This window comes from Protopterus annectens, chromosome 1.part0, assembly GCF_019279795.1.
Source record: "Protopterus annectens isolate FY-2018-M chromosome 1.part0, PAN1.0, whole genome shotgun sequence".
Taxonomy (NCBI): Eukaryota; Metazoa; Chordata; order Ceratodontiformes; family Protopteridae; genus Protopterus; species Protopterus annectens.
The window spans coordinates 1,347,464,365-1,347,483,488 of record NC_056725.1 but is presented as its reverse complement, the minus strand read 5'-3'; the positions used below and the strand labels follow the sequence as shown (position 1 = coordinate 1,347,483,488).

Sequence of the window (19,124 nt, the reverse complement as noted above, 5' to 3'; positions counted from 1 at the left end):
TCAGATGGCATGGCTTAGACTTTTCTGTTTTAAAGATGAGACATCCCCTTCTGTGTAAGCATATTGTTTAAACAGTATTCATCAAAACATTTGTAGAAGAGAAAACCATTTTTGACGGATCTTTAATATGCCCCTGGGTATCTCTGCTGCTGGAGTTTTATGACCATCACATGTGGCGAAGAAACAACCCTCCTTTTAGATTAGGTGGACACTTAATCATTAGACAGGCCTACTTGCATTAGCTGTCACTATTACTTTGTCTAGAAGGCTGACTGTTTAGCAGTCCTTACTACTTCTAGGATTGCATCTGAGAGACTACTTCTGTAAGTTTGCCCTAGCTTATGGAACCCTTACAAAGGAACAGTGTATTGAGGTATGAGTTTATGGCCATATTGTAGAACACTTAGATTGTACTCCTTTGGGGCTCTATTGAAAGGCAAGTCAGCCTGTATGAAGCTCCTGGCATATAGTCCCAGACTGTTTTTCTCACATGGCACATATAGCCTGTTCTGTTGGGATGAGATTCTTTTTCATCATTTTCATCATTCTAAGAGAAGAGGAAGGGTCTGTCACATCCTTGACAGAAAGATGATATTAGTACATCCTGTTTTGCTAGTTGTAGATGGTGACTTTCCTGGAAAGCTTATCCTGATCTCACAGGGTACCAGGATGGTTTTAGTGGGCATAGTGTATACCTTCTGCCACGTCAGTGTTTGATGCCTTCATGGAGGACATGTGGCAAGGCATCATTCACCTTACCAAGTACTGGAGTTTGGTCTTTTCCTTGACACCCAAGGAATTCAGTATGGTTTTAGCAGCTGTTGTGCATGTCTTGCAGGAGGATAGGGTTCTTAGTGTTCTTCCATTTAGATGACTGCTGCTGGTGGTCCCGTCAAGGGACTTTATTTTGGTTGCAGCCACTGTCTGTTTATTTATTTTTTGTCCCTTGGCATCACAGTCATTTGGCAGTAGTTTTCTAATGCACTAACTTAGAAGATTCTTCCTACCACCATGGGTCTGCATCTGGCCCATGCCATGCATCCCTACTTACAGAATACCCTGATGTTTGACTATGGCATCTTGGATGAAGATGCAGAGGTGAAAGAAAGTTCATATACCCTTTTGCGTCTCTCGAATTTCATAGTGATCATCATCTTCTGTGTCTTTCTGCACACTTACTGGCAGTGGTCACAGAGTCTTCATGCATCCATTGATTTTTTTTTTAATGGTCTTAAAAACCCTGTCCAGCTGGAAAGTGGTGGGATTATTCCATCATTCATAGTGCTGGCTTGCCCAGCCTTTTGCTTAACATATTGCAAACTATGATAATGGCCACTTTACTGCTGGGTTTGGGAGCTCACGTAGGCTACCTCCTTGTGCAGGGAACATGGAAGCCAAAAAAGGGGGCTAAATAAAATGAATTAAGCTGAGAGGTGGTCTTTATCATCATTCAAGCTCAATTAGTTTTGCAAGTTATTCTGATATTCCTCTGACACCTATTTGACTTGAATCTTTATTTCACGTTTTTTGTGCATATTTTTGACACCTCTGCATAGGATCATAGGAGTTTACTTGGCTATTGATCCTGAGGTCATGTCAAGCCTAACCAGTTCATCCCAATGTAATACCATAGATATGCTAGTCATTACCCAGGATTGCAGTTAGTAATGACTGCTCATATCCAGGGGATCTAGTTGCTATCACTGGTAAAAATGTATGGTGCCCCATCCACTCGTCCAGGTTCCTCTTGAACAGCATCATAGAGGTGCTGTGCTACACAGGCACTGGCAGCCTATTCCAAAAATGTGACAGTCATTGGGAGACAAATCTGTCCCTCCAGCATGACCTGTTTGTTGCAAGCCATATTTAGGTCCCTGGAATGAGTTGCTCTAATCCCGTTTGATTTATGGATATGCAGCAAGTTCATTATGTTTGGGTCTGAGATTGCTCTGTAAGCCAGGCATAAGTCTTCCCTAAGAAGTCTATACAGTACAGAGTATAGTGACAGGGACCTTAGTCGGTCTGTGTACAGTACGTGCTGGAGTCCCTTGATCATCTTTGTTAGAAACTTCTGAGGTCTCTCCAATTGTTGTAGGTGCTTTGTACTGTATATGCCAAATGCGGCGTTATTCTTAATTTTGGGTCTGATTAGTGCCGAGTGTAGAGGGATTATAACCTGCTTTCCTCTTGAGGCAATGCCTTTTCCATTCAAGTGTGCTACGTTAAAAGCCTTCCTTACTACAGTAGATACATGGTGGTCAAAGTTCAGGTCACAGTCTACTTGTGATCCCAGATCTCTTATCACTTTTTGGGTACTTAGGGTATTGTTGTTTTGATAGTGTGAAAAGGGCATTGTTTTTGCCAGAGAGAATGATGCATTTCTTTGCATTCAGTTTAAGACTGTGTGACCAAGACACTAGTTGTTGGTCTGTGTAAGACACTCCAGGAGTATACTGAAATCATTTGGGAATTCTAAAATTGCACCCAGTTTGCAGTCATCTTTAAACTTGGTCAGCCATAACCCCTTAGTTTTAGCTTGGACTTCTGAGAAATATATATCAAATAGTAGGGGGCCCAGCATTGACCCCTGTGGCACCCCACTGGTGACAGGTCTGCTGGTTGATGTGGAGTCACCCACTTTGATGGTGTGTGTCTGGTTTGTGAGCCAGCTGGCACTCCATCTTACAACAAAGGGGTTTACATTCAGTTTGCTAATTAATGTCTGAGTGTAGGGTTGTGTCGAAAGTCTTTGCCAAGTTGAGGTTTGCTCTGTGCATAGATTTCCCCTTGTTAAATGACCCTGGTCACATTTTCAAAGAAATCCACCAGATTTAACAAGCAGGATCTACCCTTCATGAAGCCGAACTGGGTTGGATCCAGGGTTTGGAGGATGCCTATGACGTTATTTGTGAAGTCTATAATAACGTTCCATGGCCTTACAGATGAGGCTGATCAGGTTTTATGGGTCTGTAATTCCCCGGGCCTGTTGCCAGGCCCCTTTGTGGAGGGGAATAACTGTTGCTGTTTTCCATTCCACAGGAACAAAGCCCGTGGTTAGGATACGATTGAAAAGGGTACTTAATGGTGATGATAGTTCATGTTTTAGTCTATTTAGAAAACTGCCTGGGATGCTGTTTGGTCCCAGAGAGGCTGTGTTTTTTGCCTTGGACAAAGCTTTAATGACATGCTCTTCAGATATGTAGGGTGGGGGGTGGGGGGATGTTTGGGGAAGGTTTGTGATAGGTTTGTGATAAGTGTGGAGGGGGATATGGGAGTGAAATTTTCACCAAACCTATCCAGATAGCTAGCAGGTTTGGTATTTTTGTGGGGTCGGTTCAGTGTGTGATACTGTTAGTAACTAATTCTTCACAGGCTTGGATCCTCCCTTTTAGGCTACATATGTAACTGTATTTAAAGACCTTATGGTTATCCTTGGCTGTGCTTGCTAGGTTTTTTTCAAAGGAGCCGTTAGAGGATTTGATATGTTGTCTTATTTGCCTATTGAGGCTGAAGAGGGTGTTTTTCCATTGTTGGGACCTCACTTTTGTTTTCTTGGACAGCAGCTTTTTGCATTTATTGTAAAGTCTGTTGATGTTGGATCTCCACTATGGCAACTTGTTTTTAGTTGGGGCTCTGGCTTTGATTATTTCTGGTGCAGCCGAGTCTATGCACTTATGCAAGTGATTGTACAGGGCTTTAGTGAAAGCTTTGATGTAGTTGCCACTTCCAGCTGGGGTTGGGGCTTGGAATACATTTCTGTCTTCACCTAGGAGGGTATGGTTTGCCTTGGTGAAGTTTTTTAGTCTGATTTCACCCTTTTGAGTTCTGGTGTTAGTGCCATCTTGAATGTGATTGAATTGTGAGTCAGATTTAACTAGTGAGGGTCTGACAGTTGTGGCAGTGCATCTGTTTGACATGTTAGTGAGGACCAGATCTAGTATGTTTGTTTCTCTTGGAGGAAAGAACAATTTCTTCTAGGGCATGCGAATTAACAAAGTCAAGGAACATTTCCGCTAGCAAGTTAGGGCTAGCGTAGGTTTCCCAATTGATGGTGGGATAATTGAAATCCCGCATAACCAGTGTTCAGGGATATTTGGATTGGCTTCCAATTTTGTCAAGTAGGCTTCATGAGCATCATGACCCATGGAGGGGGATTTATAAGTGGCTATGACTTGAATGGGGGTTTCACCCACAGTAACCTGTACTTGGAGCAACTCCATGGAGTTGTGCAGTTTAACCAGACGAGAGGTGAATTTATCTCAAATATAGGTCGAAACACTACTTCCTTTGGTTCTCGCACATTTGTTTTGTGGTTTGAAGATGTGGAAGGCATTGTAGCCTTGCAAGGCCACAATACTGTCTGAGGCCTTGAACCAGGTTTCTCTGGCTACACAAATATCTACATCTTCCAGTAATAGAAGTATTTCCAGGTTGTGTATTTTTTATTTGTTCAATCTCCTAGCATTTAGTAACATGACCCTTATTTTGTTATGATTGGCAGATTTAACATCGGTAAGTTTGTTTTCGAGACCTTACCTAAAGAAACGGCACTATGGGGGAGGCAAGAGCCTTTGCCAACAGCCAAAAGCCTAGTTGTGCCAGGTGCAAACCATCTCTGGCAAAACAGCAAGGTTTGTCGACCATGGCTTCACAGGCTGACGGGAACTGGATCCCCCTTGAATGACACCAAAAACTGAGCCAGTTAATTGAAATCAATCATTTTTTTGTTTATACTGTGACATCATTCTAGGTGAGGGTAGTATGCTGCTCAAGGCTAGGGACATACCTGCCTGGGACATGTACTCAGAGAGCTGAATCATGTTTCTCTTCATATATTCCAGTGAGGTACATCTCATGTTCACTCCAGCATGTACTATGACAGAGTCATAGTGGCACGTGTTGCTGAGACCTGATCCAATGCATGATCTAACAAATCCTGGCACTGGACAGGCCGCTGACCATGACTTCCTCCTTGTCTAACCTGGTGAGTGGGTTATCCGTGTGTCTCACTATGGGGTCTCCAATGACAAGAAAATGTGTTTGAGTGTTATGCCTTATGGGCATTATAGGTGAGACACTGGTGTTACTTTGTCATGGTTGCTGTGGGAACTGTGTTAGTTGTAGCGGTCTTGTGCTTTGGAGATCTCTGGTGTTTTGGTAAATTTTTTGAAAGAACCTCTGCATATGTTGATTTTTGTGTTTGGTGCATACTGTGTGTATTGAGTATAGTGGTACTATGTGCATGAGTAGCGGTGGATTAGTTGACAACCTCTTCATGTTATTGTTTCGTGTGTGAGAGAGCATGGCTTCAAGATTCTTGGTGTAGATGCATCTCTCACACTCTGTACTAGATCAAAAAAGCAAACAGTATCACTCTGTACTAGAGTGAGTTATTAGTAGGATCAGTGTACATGAGCTTGTCAGTGTACATATGAGACAGTTGCTACAGTGCCTCAAGAGATCAAAGTCAACAAGGTTGGCAGGAGAAACAAGGATAGTCCAACTGTCCATAATGCTAGGTTGAAGAACTGTTATCACAAAGGAGAGGGGAGCTTTTCAGGACCGATCAAGATGGAGCTCAGTCAGTGAATGGATATTTCTGCCAGTGTTTTTTTCTGGTGGTTTAATAGGTTACATCTCACTAGCAGTATTTCTTTGACCAGCAAAAGTACAAAGGATGAGGGCTACACTAATATGCTACAGCTGTAAAGAGCGAAGTTGTTCAATATATCTGTCCAACTATGGTGCACAATTGCACGACATGCAAACAAGCAGAAACCTACTCGAATGCAGCTCTTAAATACCAGAAGCTAAAAACTTGAAAAAAAAACTTTAAAATGTTTCAAAAGGACCAATGAGGATGCTTACTCCAAGCCTTAGACCAAGCACCCTTTACCAGACAGGTTCCAATCAGCACACTTCTTTTGCTAGAGTGCATAAGGGCCCTTTCCAATCAAAGATGGCCTGAAAAATGTGGTCAGAACAAACAGCCACTTCAAACAGACCCACATGCAGCAAACCTGTATGTGGACTATGCTACAGCTACTAGCTACCCCAGTTTCAGCAGGACCCACTAGAGAATGTTAACACAGCAGAAAAATCCCAGTAAGACACTAAAAAAGTTTTAAACAGCAAAAAAACAGCAAGGAGACTCTAAAGAATGTTTAAAACAGCTAACAAATCATTTACTTTAACACTGGCAGGAAAAACCAGAAGCAGCAGAACAGATTACTTTGCAACAGTGAAAAGTACCAGCAAATATTTAACAAACAGTGAAAACAGCAAAAAGACCTAGGCAAACTGTGAAAACAGCAATAAAATACAATCTAACAGGTGCAGTAAGGCAGACATTGCAGTACAACTGTGCACTTTAGTACACAGTCTATAACACAGTATTAAAGTAGGCGGCAGGCAATAAAAAGTGTAGTATAAGTAAGCAAAAAATGGCAACTTATGGGTTTTGGGAAGCTTAGAAGCCTTTAGTCAACTGGTATCTCTGCTCAAACTTGTAGCTGGTAGCCCACGTCAGTACAATTCCAGCCTTATATATGGCAGAAGTATGGCCCAGCACTAGGTTGTATAGTGGGTTGTATATACTTATCTGCATTTGAAGAAGCCTTCTGCTTGGATATGGAACTTTGTGATTGGCAGGTTTGAAGTCCCATGCCTTGGAAGATGCTGATGATCTTCATGTTTCACTGTTGCAGTCATTACATTTGGGTATCCTGCTGGCAGGTTGCCCTCAGTTGGCCTGAATTCCAAAGTCCTGGGTCCTGCATCGGCTGCTGTCGCCCCTTCCCTGACGTCAGGTCATCAGGGGTATAAAAGATGCGGCCGACGCCATTTTCTTTAGTCTTTCTTGCCGCGCGGTACCCGAAACAGAAGCAGTTTGCAAGTGCCGGTCAGCCAACTAATGAAATTTTCGTGTTCGAGTTTCAGATCCGAAGTCTTCAGTAAAGCTAAGTACCCCGTTGGGGAAACTTTTTTCTTGCTGCAGACCGATGTCAGAAAAAGTAAATAATTGTATTTCTTGTGGAAAGCAAATGCCTCATAAGGACTTTCATTCTTACTGTATTCCTTGCCTAGGCCCTGATCACAATGTTTCTGGTTGTCGGTTTTGTGCTAGATTTAACCAACGCACTATTAAGCGTTGGTATGATTTTGCTTTAAACTATTTTGGACTAGTTTAATTATCCAAAAATGTCATCGGATAGCCATCCGACTACCGGAGTTCACAAAAAACGCAAAGAAAATGAGAGAGATAGACAACTGAAGCCCAAAACCGACGACAAAGCTTCTAAGCCAGTCACTGGTTTGCCGGTTCTCAGTGAGGTGCTTTCGCAGCCCCTGACACCCACTACTTTAGAGTCGCAGGCTGCTACCGACTCCCACGTGGAGTCGGCCATGCCGCTGGAGACTCAAGGTATTAGAGCCTTGGATACTATTCCTTCAGATGGGTCCAGAGCCGCTGAACAGGCTTCTGAGGAGGTATTCAGACCTAAACATCTGTACATTAAAACAACCTCAGCTTCAAAGGCAAAGACTAAAGCACCTTCTAAAGCAAAGAAACAAACACAAGAGCCATGTGGATAGGCCTCTATGCCCAAAAAGCAGATGCTCAAAATGGCTGAAGTCTTAATTACCTTGATCAGGGGTTCCCATCCCCCTCCTGATAAGAGGCCTAGGCAAGAGACTGACTATGAATCTTCAGATCAAGTTTCTATTTCTTCTGATTACTCTTCTGATCAGGAATATTCTCTTCCCCCCTATGAGGATTCTGATGCTGAAGAATCTATACCTTCAGCTTCTCCTCCAGAGGACTATTCTTTTGGGGAAACCTTGCATACCATGAGGGAGCATTTCCACTGGGAGAGCCAAGATTTTTCAGAATCTAAAAAGAGGCTCAGGGATTTCCTTTTTACTACCTGAACACAGGCCACTAACCATTCCACTTGTGTGAGATATTGTAGATGATGGGTTTTCGGAGTCTAGTCTTCCCCCTGACTTCTTACCTCCAGCTCCTGTTAAGCCTGACAGATATTACAGGGTTCCTGACTCCTATAAATTCCTTTTTAAAAACCCTGCTGCAGACCCAGAAACTATTTCACAGGGTCCCAAAGGAGTTGAGGCTTCCGCTGCAAAAAAACCCTACCCCCTCTGACAGAGATTCTAGGGCACTGGATAGATGGGGAAAAAGGTTTACACATCTGCTACCTTGGCTATAAGGGCCTTAAACTGTCAGTTTCATATGCTCAAATATCAGCAACATGTCATGGCATTGCTTAAACAGAAAATGTTATTAAACTCTGAATGTGCAGAAAACAAGGAAATGCAGGATTTATTGCATGCAGTTGAACAGCATACTTTGCAATGTGGTTTTGATTCTTTGGAGGTCTCCTGCAGGGCCGCAGTTACGGGTTCTGTAATTAGGAGGCATGCTTGGTTAAAGGAATAAAATCTGACTGATCATGTCAAAGTAAAATTATTAGATGCACCTTTACAGCATGATACTTTGTTTGGTGTTAAGGCGGAGGAGGTGTTAAAGAAAATGGAGGACAAAGCTAAATCTATGCAAACTGTCAAAGATTTTTTACAAGTACAGCCACCTAGGGTTAGTAGACACTGGCCTACAAAGAATTGGTCCTTCCCTGTGTCAGACAGACTTCAAAGGGGAAGATCCAGATGCCCTAGAAGCAGATCCCAGGCGCATGGTTCATACAGGTCAAAGCAATGGGGTGCTTCTACCTCCAAAGTTGGAGAAGACAAATCACAACCATACAGGAAACAGTCCCAATGACTTCCCCCTGCCTGCACCAAGGACTTATCTCCTGGCAGCACTCTTAGGGGGAAAATTAGCACTTTTTTTCTCAAAACTGGCACATTATAACCCAGGACAAGTGGGTTCTAAATATTGTCACAAGGGTACAAGTTCCATTTCCATACCCTGCCAAAGGCAAACGGCTGGCCATATCTGCCAAAAAATCAATGGGCAGAGGCACAAATACAAGTCTCATCCCTCATGGACATGGGGGCCATTCAGCAAGTACCAGAGCAAGAGCAGGGACAAGGATTTTACTCAAGACTGTTCTTGGTACCCAGAAAGGACAAGGCCTGGAGACCAATACTGGGACCTATCTATTCTGAACACATTCCTGGATATACCAAAATTCAAGATGATGACTTTGCAGCAGCTTCTGCCCATGCTGGGCAAGAATGCTTGGTTGGTGACTCTAGACCTAAAAGAGGCATACCTGCATGTCCCAATCAGACAATCTTGCAGAAGATACCTCAGATTCAAGGCTGGCTCAATGCATTACCAATTCTGTGCACTGCCCTTTGGCTTATCTACTGTGCCCAGGGTCTTTACAAAGTGCCTGACACCAGTAATTGCATTCTGCAGACAGAGGAATACAAATATATCCTTACTTGGACGATTGTCTAATTCAAGCAGAGAACAAGGACATTCTTCTACAGCATCTGCGTTTGTGAAAAGACTTCTAACATGCTTAGGGTACACAGTCAACGAAAAGAAATCAAAACTAGTACCCTCTCAAGAGATAATATTCCTGGGTGCAAGCTTAAATGCAACTGCCCAGATGGCTTATCTCACGCCAGACAAACAAAGGCAACTGACTACCTATTTCAAAATGTTGGCAACAAAGGCCCAGTTATCTGCAAGAAAAAGTCTGCAGGCTTTGGGCTTCATGGCATCCTGCATCCTACTAATTCCATATGCAAGACTGCATATGAGGAAGCTTCAATGGTACCTAAAAAGCGTTTGGACTTAACATTGCCGCAGCCTGGAAACCATGATTACTCTCATTCCCTGCCTGCAACAGGAGTTTCTATGGTGGGCAAAGGCTTGTCACCAAAACAAGGGACAGCCATTCACATTACCCCCAGCCAGGCAGACACTAACAACGGATGCATTAGATTATGCCCGGGGGGGCCCACATGGCAGGTAGATGCATTCAGGGCACATGGTCCTCAACCCAAATGCATCTTCATATCAATCAAAAAGAGATGCTAGCTGTTCAGAATGCCCTGACGGCCTTCAAGGACCTACTTCATCTGGGACAACTACTGATAAAGAAACACCACAGTCATGTGGTATATAAACAAGCAGGGGGGCACACATTCTTACCCCCTTTGCAGACTAGCCATGACTTTGTGGGACACGGCATTAACTTACCAAGTACATCTGCGGGCACAATTCCTGCCAGGAAGGAAAAATACTCTGGCAGACTAAGCAGAAACCTCATGGATCCCCACGAGTGGCAGCTGGATCCACAAGTCTTCAGCATGATAACAAGGAAATGGGAATGCCTGGACATAGATCTATTTGCCTCCCCTCACAACTACCAACTAAAAAGATTCTGCATAAGGACTTAGCATGGAAAGTGGACGCCCTATCTTTCAGCTGGAAAAACCTATCAGTATATGCCTTTCCCCCACTGCCTCTCCTCCCCAAGGTACTCCTAAAGGTCAGATAGGAGAAGCCAAAAATGATGCTTATTGCCCCAGACTGGCCCCGCCAGTACAGATTTCCTATCCTAAAGAACTTCTCTCGATGCCCAGCTTGGACCTTACCTCAAATACCTCATCTACTGTCCCAGCAAAACAGTCAGATCCTGCACAGCCAACTCAGGATTTTAAACCTGGCAGCATGGCAGATAATGTAGTCATACAAAACACACCTCTCAGTAATGCTGTGATGGATGTCATTTTGGAGGCCAGAAGGCCTAGTACTAGAAAATCTTATGCTGGAAAATGGAAGAGATTCTGTGCTTGGAACCAGTCAAAAGGAACTGATACAGCTGTGCCAAATATTCCTCAGATTTTGCAATACTTAACTGAGATGCTGGACAAAGGCCTATCTTTTTCATCTATTAAAATTCATGCCTCTGCCATTTTGGCTCATTACAATACAGAACCACCAATATTTTCTCATCCCTTATTAAAACAGTACTTTTTTAGGCCTCCAAGGAGATCACCAATGCCTGCATGGGACCTCAACTATGTCTTGGAAAAACTCACCCTGCCTCTTTTTGAGCCAGCTGCTACTGCTGATATAAAGTTTTATCATGGAAAACAGGTCTGCTCCTAGCAATAACTTCTGCAAGATGAGTTTCAGAGCTACAGGCACTCATGGCTGTGGAACCTTTTATCATGTTTTATCCAGACAGGGTCTCTGAGGACAAACCCAACATTTATGCCGAAGGTGGTGACCAGTGTGGCTCTTAACCAAACTATTCATCTGCCAACTTTTTATCCAAATGCACAGAACAAGGGGGAGAGAATTCTGCATTCTTTGGACGTACACAGACAGCTTAGATTCTACTTGGACAGAACCAAAGTTTTCAGAAAGACAGAGCAATTACTAGTGGCATATGCTGCAGGATCACAAGGAAAGGCCATCTCAAAGCAGACTGTTTCAAAGTGGATAGGCCACTGCATTTGTTTCTGCTACTTACACCATGGCAAGCCAGTGCCTAAGGGCATTAGGCCACATTCAACCAGAACTGCAGCCACTTCACCAGCCTTTCTCAGGGGAGTACCAACCAAGGACATTTTAGAGGCTGCTACTTGGAGTTCAGTGCACACCTTTACAAAGCACTATCATTTGCCAATCTACTCTAAATCCAGGGCAGGCTTTGCCACTGCAGTTCTGCAGGGCCTCATAGCTGCTCCTAATGCTGTTTAGCTCCAGGCTCCCATCCATAGCTTTGGGACTCTACCCAATTGTAATGACTGCAACAGTGAAACATGAAGAACATAGTACAGTTGTGTACACTTAACATAAATGTAGATGCTCAAGTGTATTCACTGTTGCAGTCCAGGTTACCCACCCGCCATCCCCCTTTCTTCTGATGGAACCTATCTTTCTTTCTCTGATTTATACAACCTATGTGGTGTATTTGCTTGTAGATGAAGGTAAAGTTTATATTGGTGCATGTATTTATATATATATATATATATATATATATATATATATATATATATATGTGTGTGTGTAAATTTTGGCTACCCTTTTAGGGGGCACCTGACATCTGGGGCAAGAAAAACTAAAGAAAATGGTGTCTGCTGCATCTTTTATACCCCTGACGTCAGGGAAGGGGTGACAGCAGCCGACGCAGGACCCAGGACTTTGGAATTCAGGCCAACTGAGGGCAACCTGCCAGCAGGATTAACCAAATGTAATAATGACTGCAACAGTGAATACACTCTAACATCTACATTTATGGTAAGTGTACACAACTGTACTTTCTTAATGGCCATTACCTCCATCATTAGGATCTGAGAATTACAAGCTTTTATCTGTAGGAAAGCTTATCTGATCTTTCAGAAATAAGAGGTATCCTTCAGGACTGACAGTACCCACTGAAAGTGATCTCAGAACTGCCTATTTTAGATTAATCATCTCGTATTTTTATGGACAGAATCATCACTAAAGAGGTTTTTCCATAATGATCATTTGCATTGCCAAGTAATAATCTGCTTGTTTGAGTACAGGCTCATAAAAGTAAGCAAGTTATTTGGCTTGTAAGCCTAAGTTAAATTCACTTTGCTGTTGCTAAGCAAATCCTTTCCAAGTGGATTGCTAACTGTATAATTTTCTGCCACCAGACTACATCATGTGCATTTCAAATTCTAGTTAGGCAGAGATGTGGCTAGTTCAGTGGCTGTTTCAAGAATGTGTCCATTGCAGACATTTGTTTCTTGACTGTTTTAGCCATTGGCTCACACATTCTCCACACTAATTCTTGGATAGTGATTCTGAGAGTTAGGTGCCCTTTGACATTTCATTGGTTCTGGACTCTGCCTTCTAAGCCCTTTATCATTGGGGCTTCCTTTGGTTCCTGCCACCCTGGAAAGTTTTTTAGGGTATTGTTTTGGTTTCTTCCCAGGATCCAATATACAAGGCTTTCAAAGTGAGATGTAAAGCATATCTGTGCTTACCTTGTTAGTTGATCTGTGAGAAGGCCCTTTTGCACTTGGTATTCAGTACCCCCCCCCCCTTGTAAGATAGGTTAGTGCATAATTTATAGTCTTGTTGTTTTGTTTCTTTGCAGGTGTATGTATAAATCTTATTTATGGGGAGGGAAGTTAACTAGGGAGTGCAGAGATCATGCATGCCCTCCTAACTCAGTGTGTGGCATCACAGCATGCACTGATAAGAATGTGCATGCTGCTGAATATGGGAGCTTGGGTGAGGTAAGGCTTTTATGCTGAGATTAGAATATGGGAAGGGGAAAGAGCAGAGTGTCTTCTAAGAGATCAGTTATTGCAGTGACTACACTCTTCTGTTATTCCCTATCCTTCTAGCATCCTTAACTTTATTTACTGTTTTGCATTTCAGTCAAAGACATGTTCGACTACCAGGGCAGATCTTATCTTCACATTCCTCAAGATGTGGGGGTTAACTTGCGTTCTACAGAACCACCAGAGAAATGTTACCTTCCCAAAAAACAGATCCATGTGTGGTCTGGACATACTAAGGTAAGGGCTTTGTAGAAATGTGGGTGAAGTTAATTTTCTTTTGCAAAATTAGATGATTATGAATATATTTTTGTTTGGAAAAAAATCATGGCTGCTTACAGATACAGCACAGTGCTTTGTCAGCAATTAAAACTAGTCTTTCTTTTGAAGAATACCTCTCAACTGCTCACATTTTCATAGAATGTCCAAATTTTTGCCTGATATTTTTGCTCTGTTCTTTGTAAAATGTGTTGTTTTCTGGCAAATCATTGAGGATTGCAGTCACTAAACAATGACAGACGTTTGAGTTAGAAACTTCATACTCTTTGGAAAATCCATACTCATGCAAAACCATCATTCTGTCAACTTTCTAAATGTATAAAAGCAATATTTAAAGTCCTCCATTATTTTTGGTTTTGTCCATATTTCTTGCATTATGATGTTGAGAGGTTATGTTCTGAAGTACATTGCAGAGCAGATGGGTTTCCTTGTAACTCAAATATAACTTATTTTTTATAACTGAGGATTATGTATGGCAATACCTTCCTTGGAGATGGTAATTATAATGGTCCTTAGTTCCCTGTGAAGAGCAATTCTGGCTGTGGGCCTGCAAAGGTAGCTTAAAACTTCCAAATAAAGTCAGTGTTGTCTTTCATTTTTTTAACTCCTCTCTCTGTTCAAATGCTGCTGGTCCTTAGCTTTCATATAGAAATTTTGTTGCATATGGACCAGCATTTGCTGCTGTTTGATTAAAAATATAGCTAATAATGAAAACTTTCTTCTTCTGGACAGTGGATGAAGGATGGTTGATACCTCCCTCTAAATGCATTCAGAACTTTGATTGTAGCAGACAAATTGCACTTTAAAATTGATATTGCTTGTTCATTTTTGGTTCTAAACACTTAAGAATTGAGATTTATTCCATGTTTAACAAGGCTTTTAAATTTTAAATAATGTTTTGCTTGTCTTACTGAGAGATGTGTGAAATCTCTGGAAGGCATTCTGAGAAAAAGGAGAGTTCAGATACATGCATGCAGTTTATTAATGCAGAATGTTGGGCTGCATTGGAATTTTACTAGAGGATTACTAATTTAAGAAGTATGCTCAGAAATGATTGCAGACGAGCAACATATGCTGTTTTTTCTCAGGTGTAGTCAAACATGTTTATCCACTTTTATTTCAGCTTTTCAAGTAATGGAGAAAGGAAAAATTACATGAGCTCTAGCATATGTTTTGCTGCAGTGGCACAGCCTTATTTAGCAGGTGACCACAGTTTAAGTACTGCTTCTAAATATGTTTCATCAGTTTGCGTCCTGTGCTCATTATCATTCTTCTTCTTTGGTATCAAATTTTCTTTATGCAACTCAGTTCCATGAGTGGTTGCCATGTTAGCAAACTCTTATTCTTTGATCTTTTGTCTAGTTCTACTGTCATTTGTCCTCTTGCCTTTTCCTACTGTTCTATTCTTGTACTGTTTTGAGTATGCTGGTCCCCCAAGTTTCATTTGTTTGTAAACTACTCTCCCACCAAGCACTCAGTTCCCTATCAATTACTACCTTGATTATTATTGGTCTACCTGCAGGCGTTTGGTTTGTTTTTTGCTTTCCATCTTCTAATAGTTTTTTTTTTTTGACTGCCAGTATTAGCATACTTGGCAAAGCCTTACTGTATCTTTGTTCCTTTATGTCTACACTCCACTTTAAGTACACCATTTCCCCGTGCATTACTACATGCTCTCTTAAAAGTTGCTATGTATGTTTGTATAGCCTCTTTAAACACTGCCAATTCTGAAATTCCCAAAAATATGTTCCCATTTCCCCATTTCTGTATTGTCACATTTCTGGCAGTTGCCTTCTGATTGGGAGGAATGTTTTTTGTAATACTCTTGGTGTATAAAATACCCATGAAGGTATTTCCAAGCAAGTATCTTGATTTTTTTTCCTGGGATGGCGGCTTTTTCTTCCATCTGCATCGTCCTGTGGCACTCTACCCAGTGCTCCACATCCAGCATTGGGTCTGCTAGTGACCTCCTATCCTTCGTGTACTCTTTTGATAGGGCCAAGGCTGCTTTAGAAATTAAGGGCATTTTGGAGGTCTGGCCATTAACATTCACCAATTTGTTTTTCTTTTTGACCTACCATGTTTCTCCCTCTTCTGTCGCAGTTCATGGTAGACATGCAAAGGAAGCATACAGTGTTTCACCCTACCTTTGCTGCAGCTCAGTCTTGTCCTCCCCTATTTCCCTTTTGGTCATGCCCCAAGCTTCTCTCTCATTATTTGTCTTGGTGTATTTTCCGTGAAATATTATCATAGTCTTCCATTTAGATGTGTACTCTTTGTTCTGGGGTAAATACCCAAACCTCAACTGAGTAGCTTTAAAATTACCCTTTAAATCTAGGAGTCCTAGTCTCCCTTGTTCCATTGGCAAAATTAGTGTGCCCCAATTAACCATTGCAGTTTTTCCTTTCCATATAAACTTTTATTTCTTTACTGATTACACCCCTAGTCTTCAGGCTGCTAAAAATAGCCCAGTCCTGTGTGTATAATCCTAGGGAACCAGAAACATTTTGATTGTTTTGTATCTTACTGTTTTTATCTGTTTTCAGTGCTTTCCCATAGTCTTCTTTTCTTAATATTTTTTTAGTCACAGCTCATATTTCCTTTGCTGCTAACGAGTTTATTTAGCCATATTTCTAGATCTCATTCTATGATATATGGGTACTGCTGCACTGATGCAAGTGTAGGGCTGTATTTCATAGCTGTTGCTTTAGTCTTGCTTTAATTCATTTTATAGTTAGAACATTTCTGAAATTGTTTCAGTAACCTTAATAAAACTGGAATGCCATGCTTGTGCTTTTTCAGATACTGTATGTGTTGTCTACAAACAATGCTAGCTTGTCTGATGTCCATGTCACTTTTACCCTGAGTCTAATATATGTAAGCAGAAGTTCCAGATATAATGCAAAAAGTAATGGGGATAGCAGGCATTAGTGCCTGGTACCCCTGCTAAGGTTAAAGCTTGTTGATAAGGCACCCCCCCACTTTTATACATCTTTGAGTCATCATAGGTCGTCATTACCAGCTGTGTTTGAGTTTGGCAGACCAAATGCTGTTATTACTTTACTCGTAGTCCCAGCTGACCCTGCCAAATTCTTTTTTCAACATCTAAGCTGACCAGTAACAGTGCTCTGTTCTGTGGTAAGCTTTCTTCTTGCATCATTATGGTTTTATTGCTATCTACATATGCTTGATAAATCCATACCAGTCCATATCTCTCATCCTAGAAAGTGTTATGGCCAGTTTCTTGGCTGCTATTGTCATAAAAACTTGGTAGTCATGATTTAAAATTGAGATGGGTGTATGGGTGTGTCTGTCTGTGTCTGTCTGTGTCTGTCTGTGTCTGTCTGTGTCTGTCTGTGTCTGTCTGTGTCTGTCTGTGTCTGTCTGTGTCTGTCTGTGTCTGTCTCTGTCTGTCTGTCTGTCTGTCTCTGTCTGTCTCTGTCTGTCTGTCTCTGTCTGTCTCTGTCTGTCTCTGTCTGTCTCTGTCTGTCTCTGTCTGTCTCTGTCTGTCTCTGTCTGTCTGTCTCTGTCTGTCTCTGTCTGTCTCTGTCTGTCTCTGTCTGTCTCTGTCTCTGTCTCTGTCTGTCTCTGTCTGTCTCTGTCTGTCTCTGTCTGTCTCTGTCTGTCTCTGTCTGTCTCTGTCTGTCTCTGTCTGTCTGTCTCTGTCTGTCTCTGTCTGTCTGTCTCTGTCTGTCTGTCTCTGTCTGTCTGTCTGTCTGTCTCTGTCTGTCTGTCTGTCTGTCTCTGTCTGTCTGTCTGTCTGTCTCTGTCTGTCTGTCTGTCTCTGTCTGTCTGTCTGTCTCTGTCTGTCTGTCTCTGTCTGTCTGTCTGTGTCTGGTTCTAGGTACTGCAGACCGATGAATGAAATGTACTGCAAGCGGGAAGTCCTGGGTACTTCTTTATTTATTGGTTTTATTGTATTTTGAATGGACTGGCTGCACTCGAGAATGTTTTATTTTGAATGGACTGGCTACCTATTTTGAATGCAGAGCAGTGAACGGAAATGTTTTATTTTGAGTGGACTGGCTGCACAGAACTGGTGTGTGTGTGCAAGCGGGAAGTCCTAGGTACTGCAGAACGGTGAACGGAAATGTTTTATTGCAAATGGGAAGACCTGGGTACTGCTTTATTTATTGGTTTTCGTTTTATTTTATTTTGAATGGCCTGGCTGCACTTGAGAAGGTTTTATTTTGAATGGACTGGCTGCCTGCACTTGAGAGCGGGAAAGGATTCTGGCTGCACTCGTCGAGAAGTAGGAAACTTAGTTTTATAGTTTTATTTTGAATGCAGAGCGGTGAACGGAAATGTTATATTTATTGGTTTTATTTTGAATGGACTGGCTGCACAGAACTGGTAACTTGGTTTTATGGTTTTATTTTGAATGCAGAGCAGTGAACGGAAATGTTTTTATTTTGAATGGACTGACTGCATAGAACTGGTGTGTGTGTGCAAGCAGGAAGTCCTGGATATTGCAGTGTGTGTGTGTGTGTGTGTGTGTGTGTGTGTGTGTGTGTGTGTGTGTGTGTGTGTGTGTGTGAAAATGCCCCAATTTAATAGACCTGGTGGCTAGAGGTACTCTGGTTCAAACCCTGTACCTTTTGTACAAGGTAAAAAGAGCCTAAAGTCCTTAGCCACCACCACTTGTGAATTTATGCCTCATATTTTTGATCTGTTCCTCATAAAATCTGTGGTTTTCAGGATTTTTGTGGCAAATCACTGAAGGATTGAATTCACTAAATAATGGCATGCATTTGAATTTCAGACTTCATATTCTTCGGAAAATAAATGGTAACCCAAAACCTTTTATTCTAGCAATTGTCTACATTTATAAGATCAGTATTCAAAATTTGTCCCTATTTTGGGGCTGTATTCCCCCATTATTGGCTTTGTCCAGGTTTTTTGTGATAAGAGGTTGAGAGCTATGGTGAGAAGTGAAAACTGAATTCACTAAATGATAGCCATTTAAGTTTGTCTTCCTATCTTTCAGGAAACTGCTGATTTGGCATAGTGGTATGTTGCTCTGACTGTAGTGCACAGGGTCCTGGGTTCAAGACTTGGCAGTGAAATGCATGGTGATAACACATTTGTTTTAGCAACTTTCCAAAATTATACAAGCAATGACTTTTATGAAGGAAATGTTCTGAATTGGGCAGTTTTGTCATTATTGGTTCGTGCATTTTGTTTCATTGCCTACTGGAAAAATGTTCAAACAATAAATTTAAAATGTGCTCTAACAAGTGTGCAGTATTATACAAGGAATATAATTTAATAAAGTCAAGAAGGTATATCAAGGAACACATGTATGTTTCTTGTTTTGTGTGCAAGGGGCCAATGATTTGAAAACAGCCCCAAGGTAATCTTTATCCACCACTGGCCAGATGCATTTTCTTTGAATGTGGTGTGGGTTTCATTGTTGTTTCAAGGGCAGAGAAATTTTAATGCCAAGTTTTCATTGTGAGACAGTATTGCTTTGTTTAGCAGATGTCTATTAGTGTTTGTGCATTGCTATAAAATGTAAAAATAAAATCCAAATAATCATTGTAGAAGTAAAGCAGTATGCACACATTAGTGTCTATGGTAAATGA

At 41.6% G+C, this 19,124-nt stretch overlaps 1 protein-coding gene across 2 annotated transcripts in view; it reads left to right on the top strand.

Moving 5' to 3' along the window:
• Nucleotides 1-19,124, top strand: part of CDC40 (cell division cycle 40) — a 1,050,785-nt gene that overhangs the window by 475,181 nt on the left and 556,480 nt on the right. For both annotated transcript variants that reach the window (XM_044066713.1, XR_006364212.1), the window contains exon 7: nt 13,361-13,500. In XM_044066713.1, the coding sequence (XP_043922648.1) occupies nt 13,361-13,500 (140 nt within the window). The remainder of the gene's footprint in view (nt 1-13,360; nt 13,501-19,124) is intronic.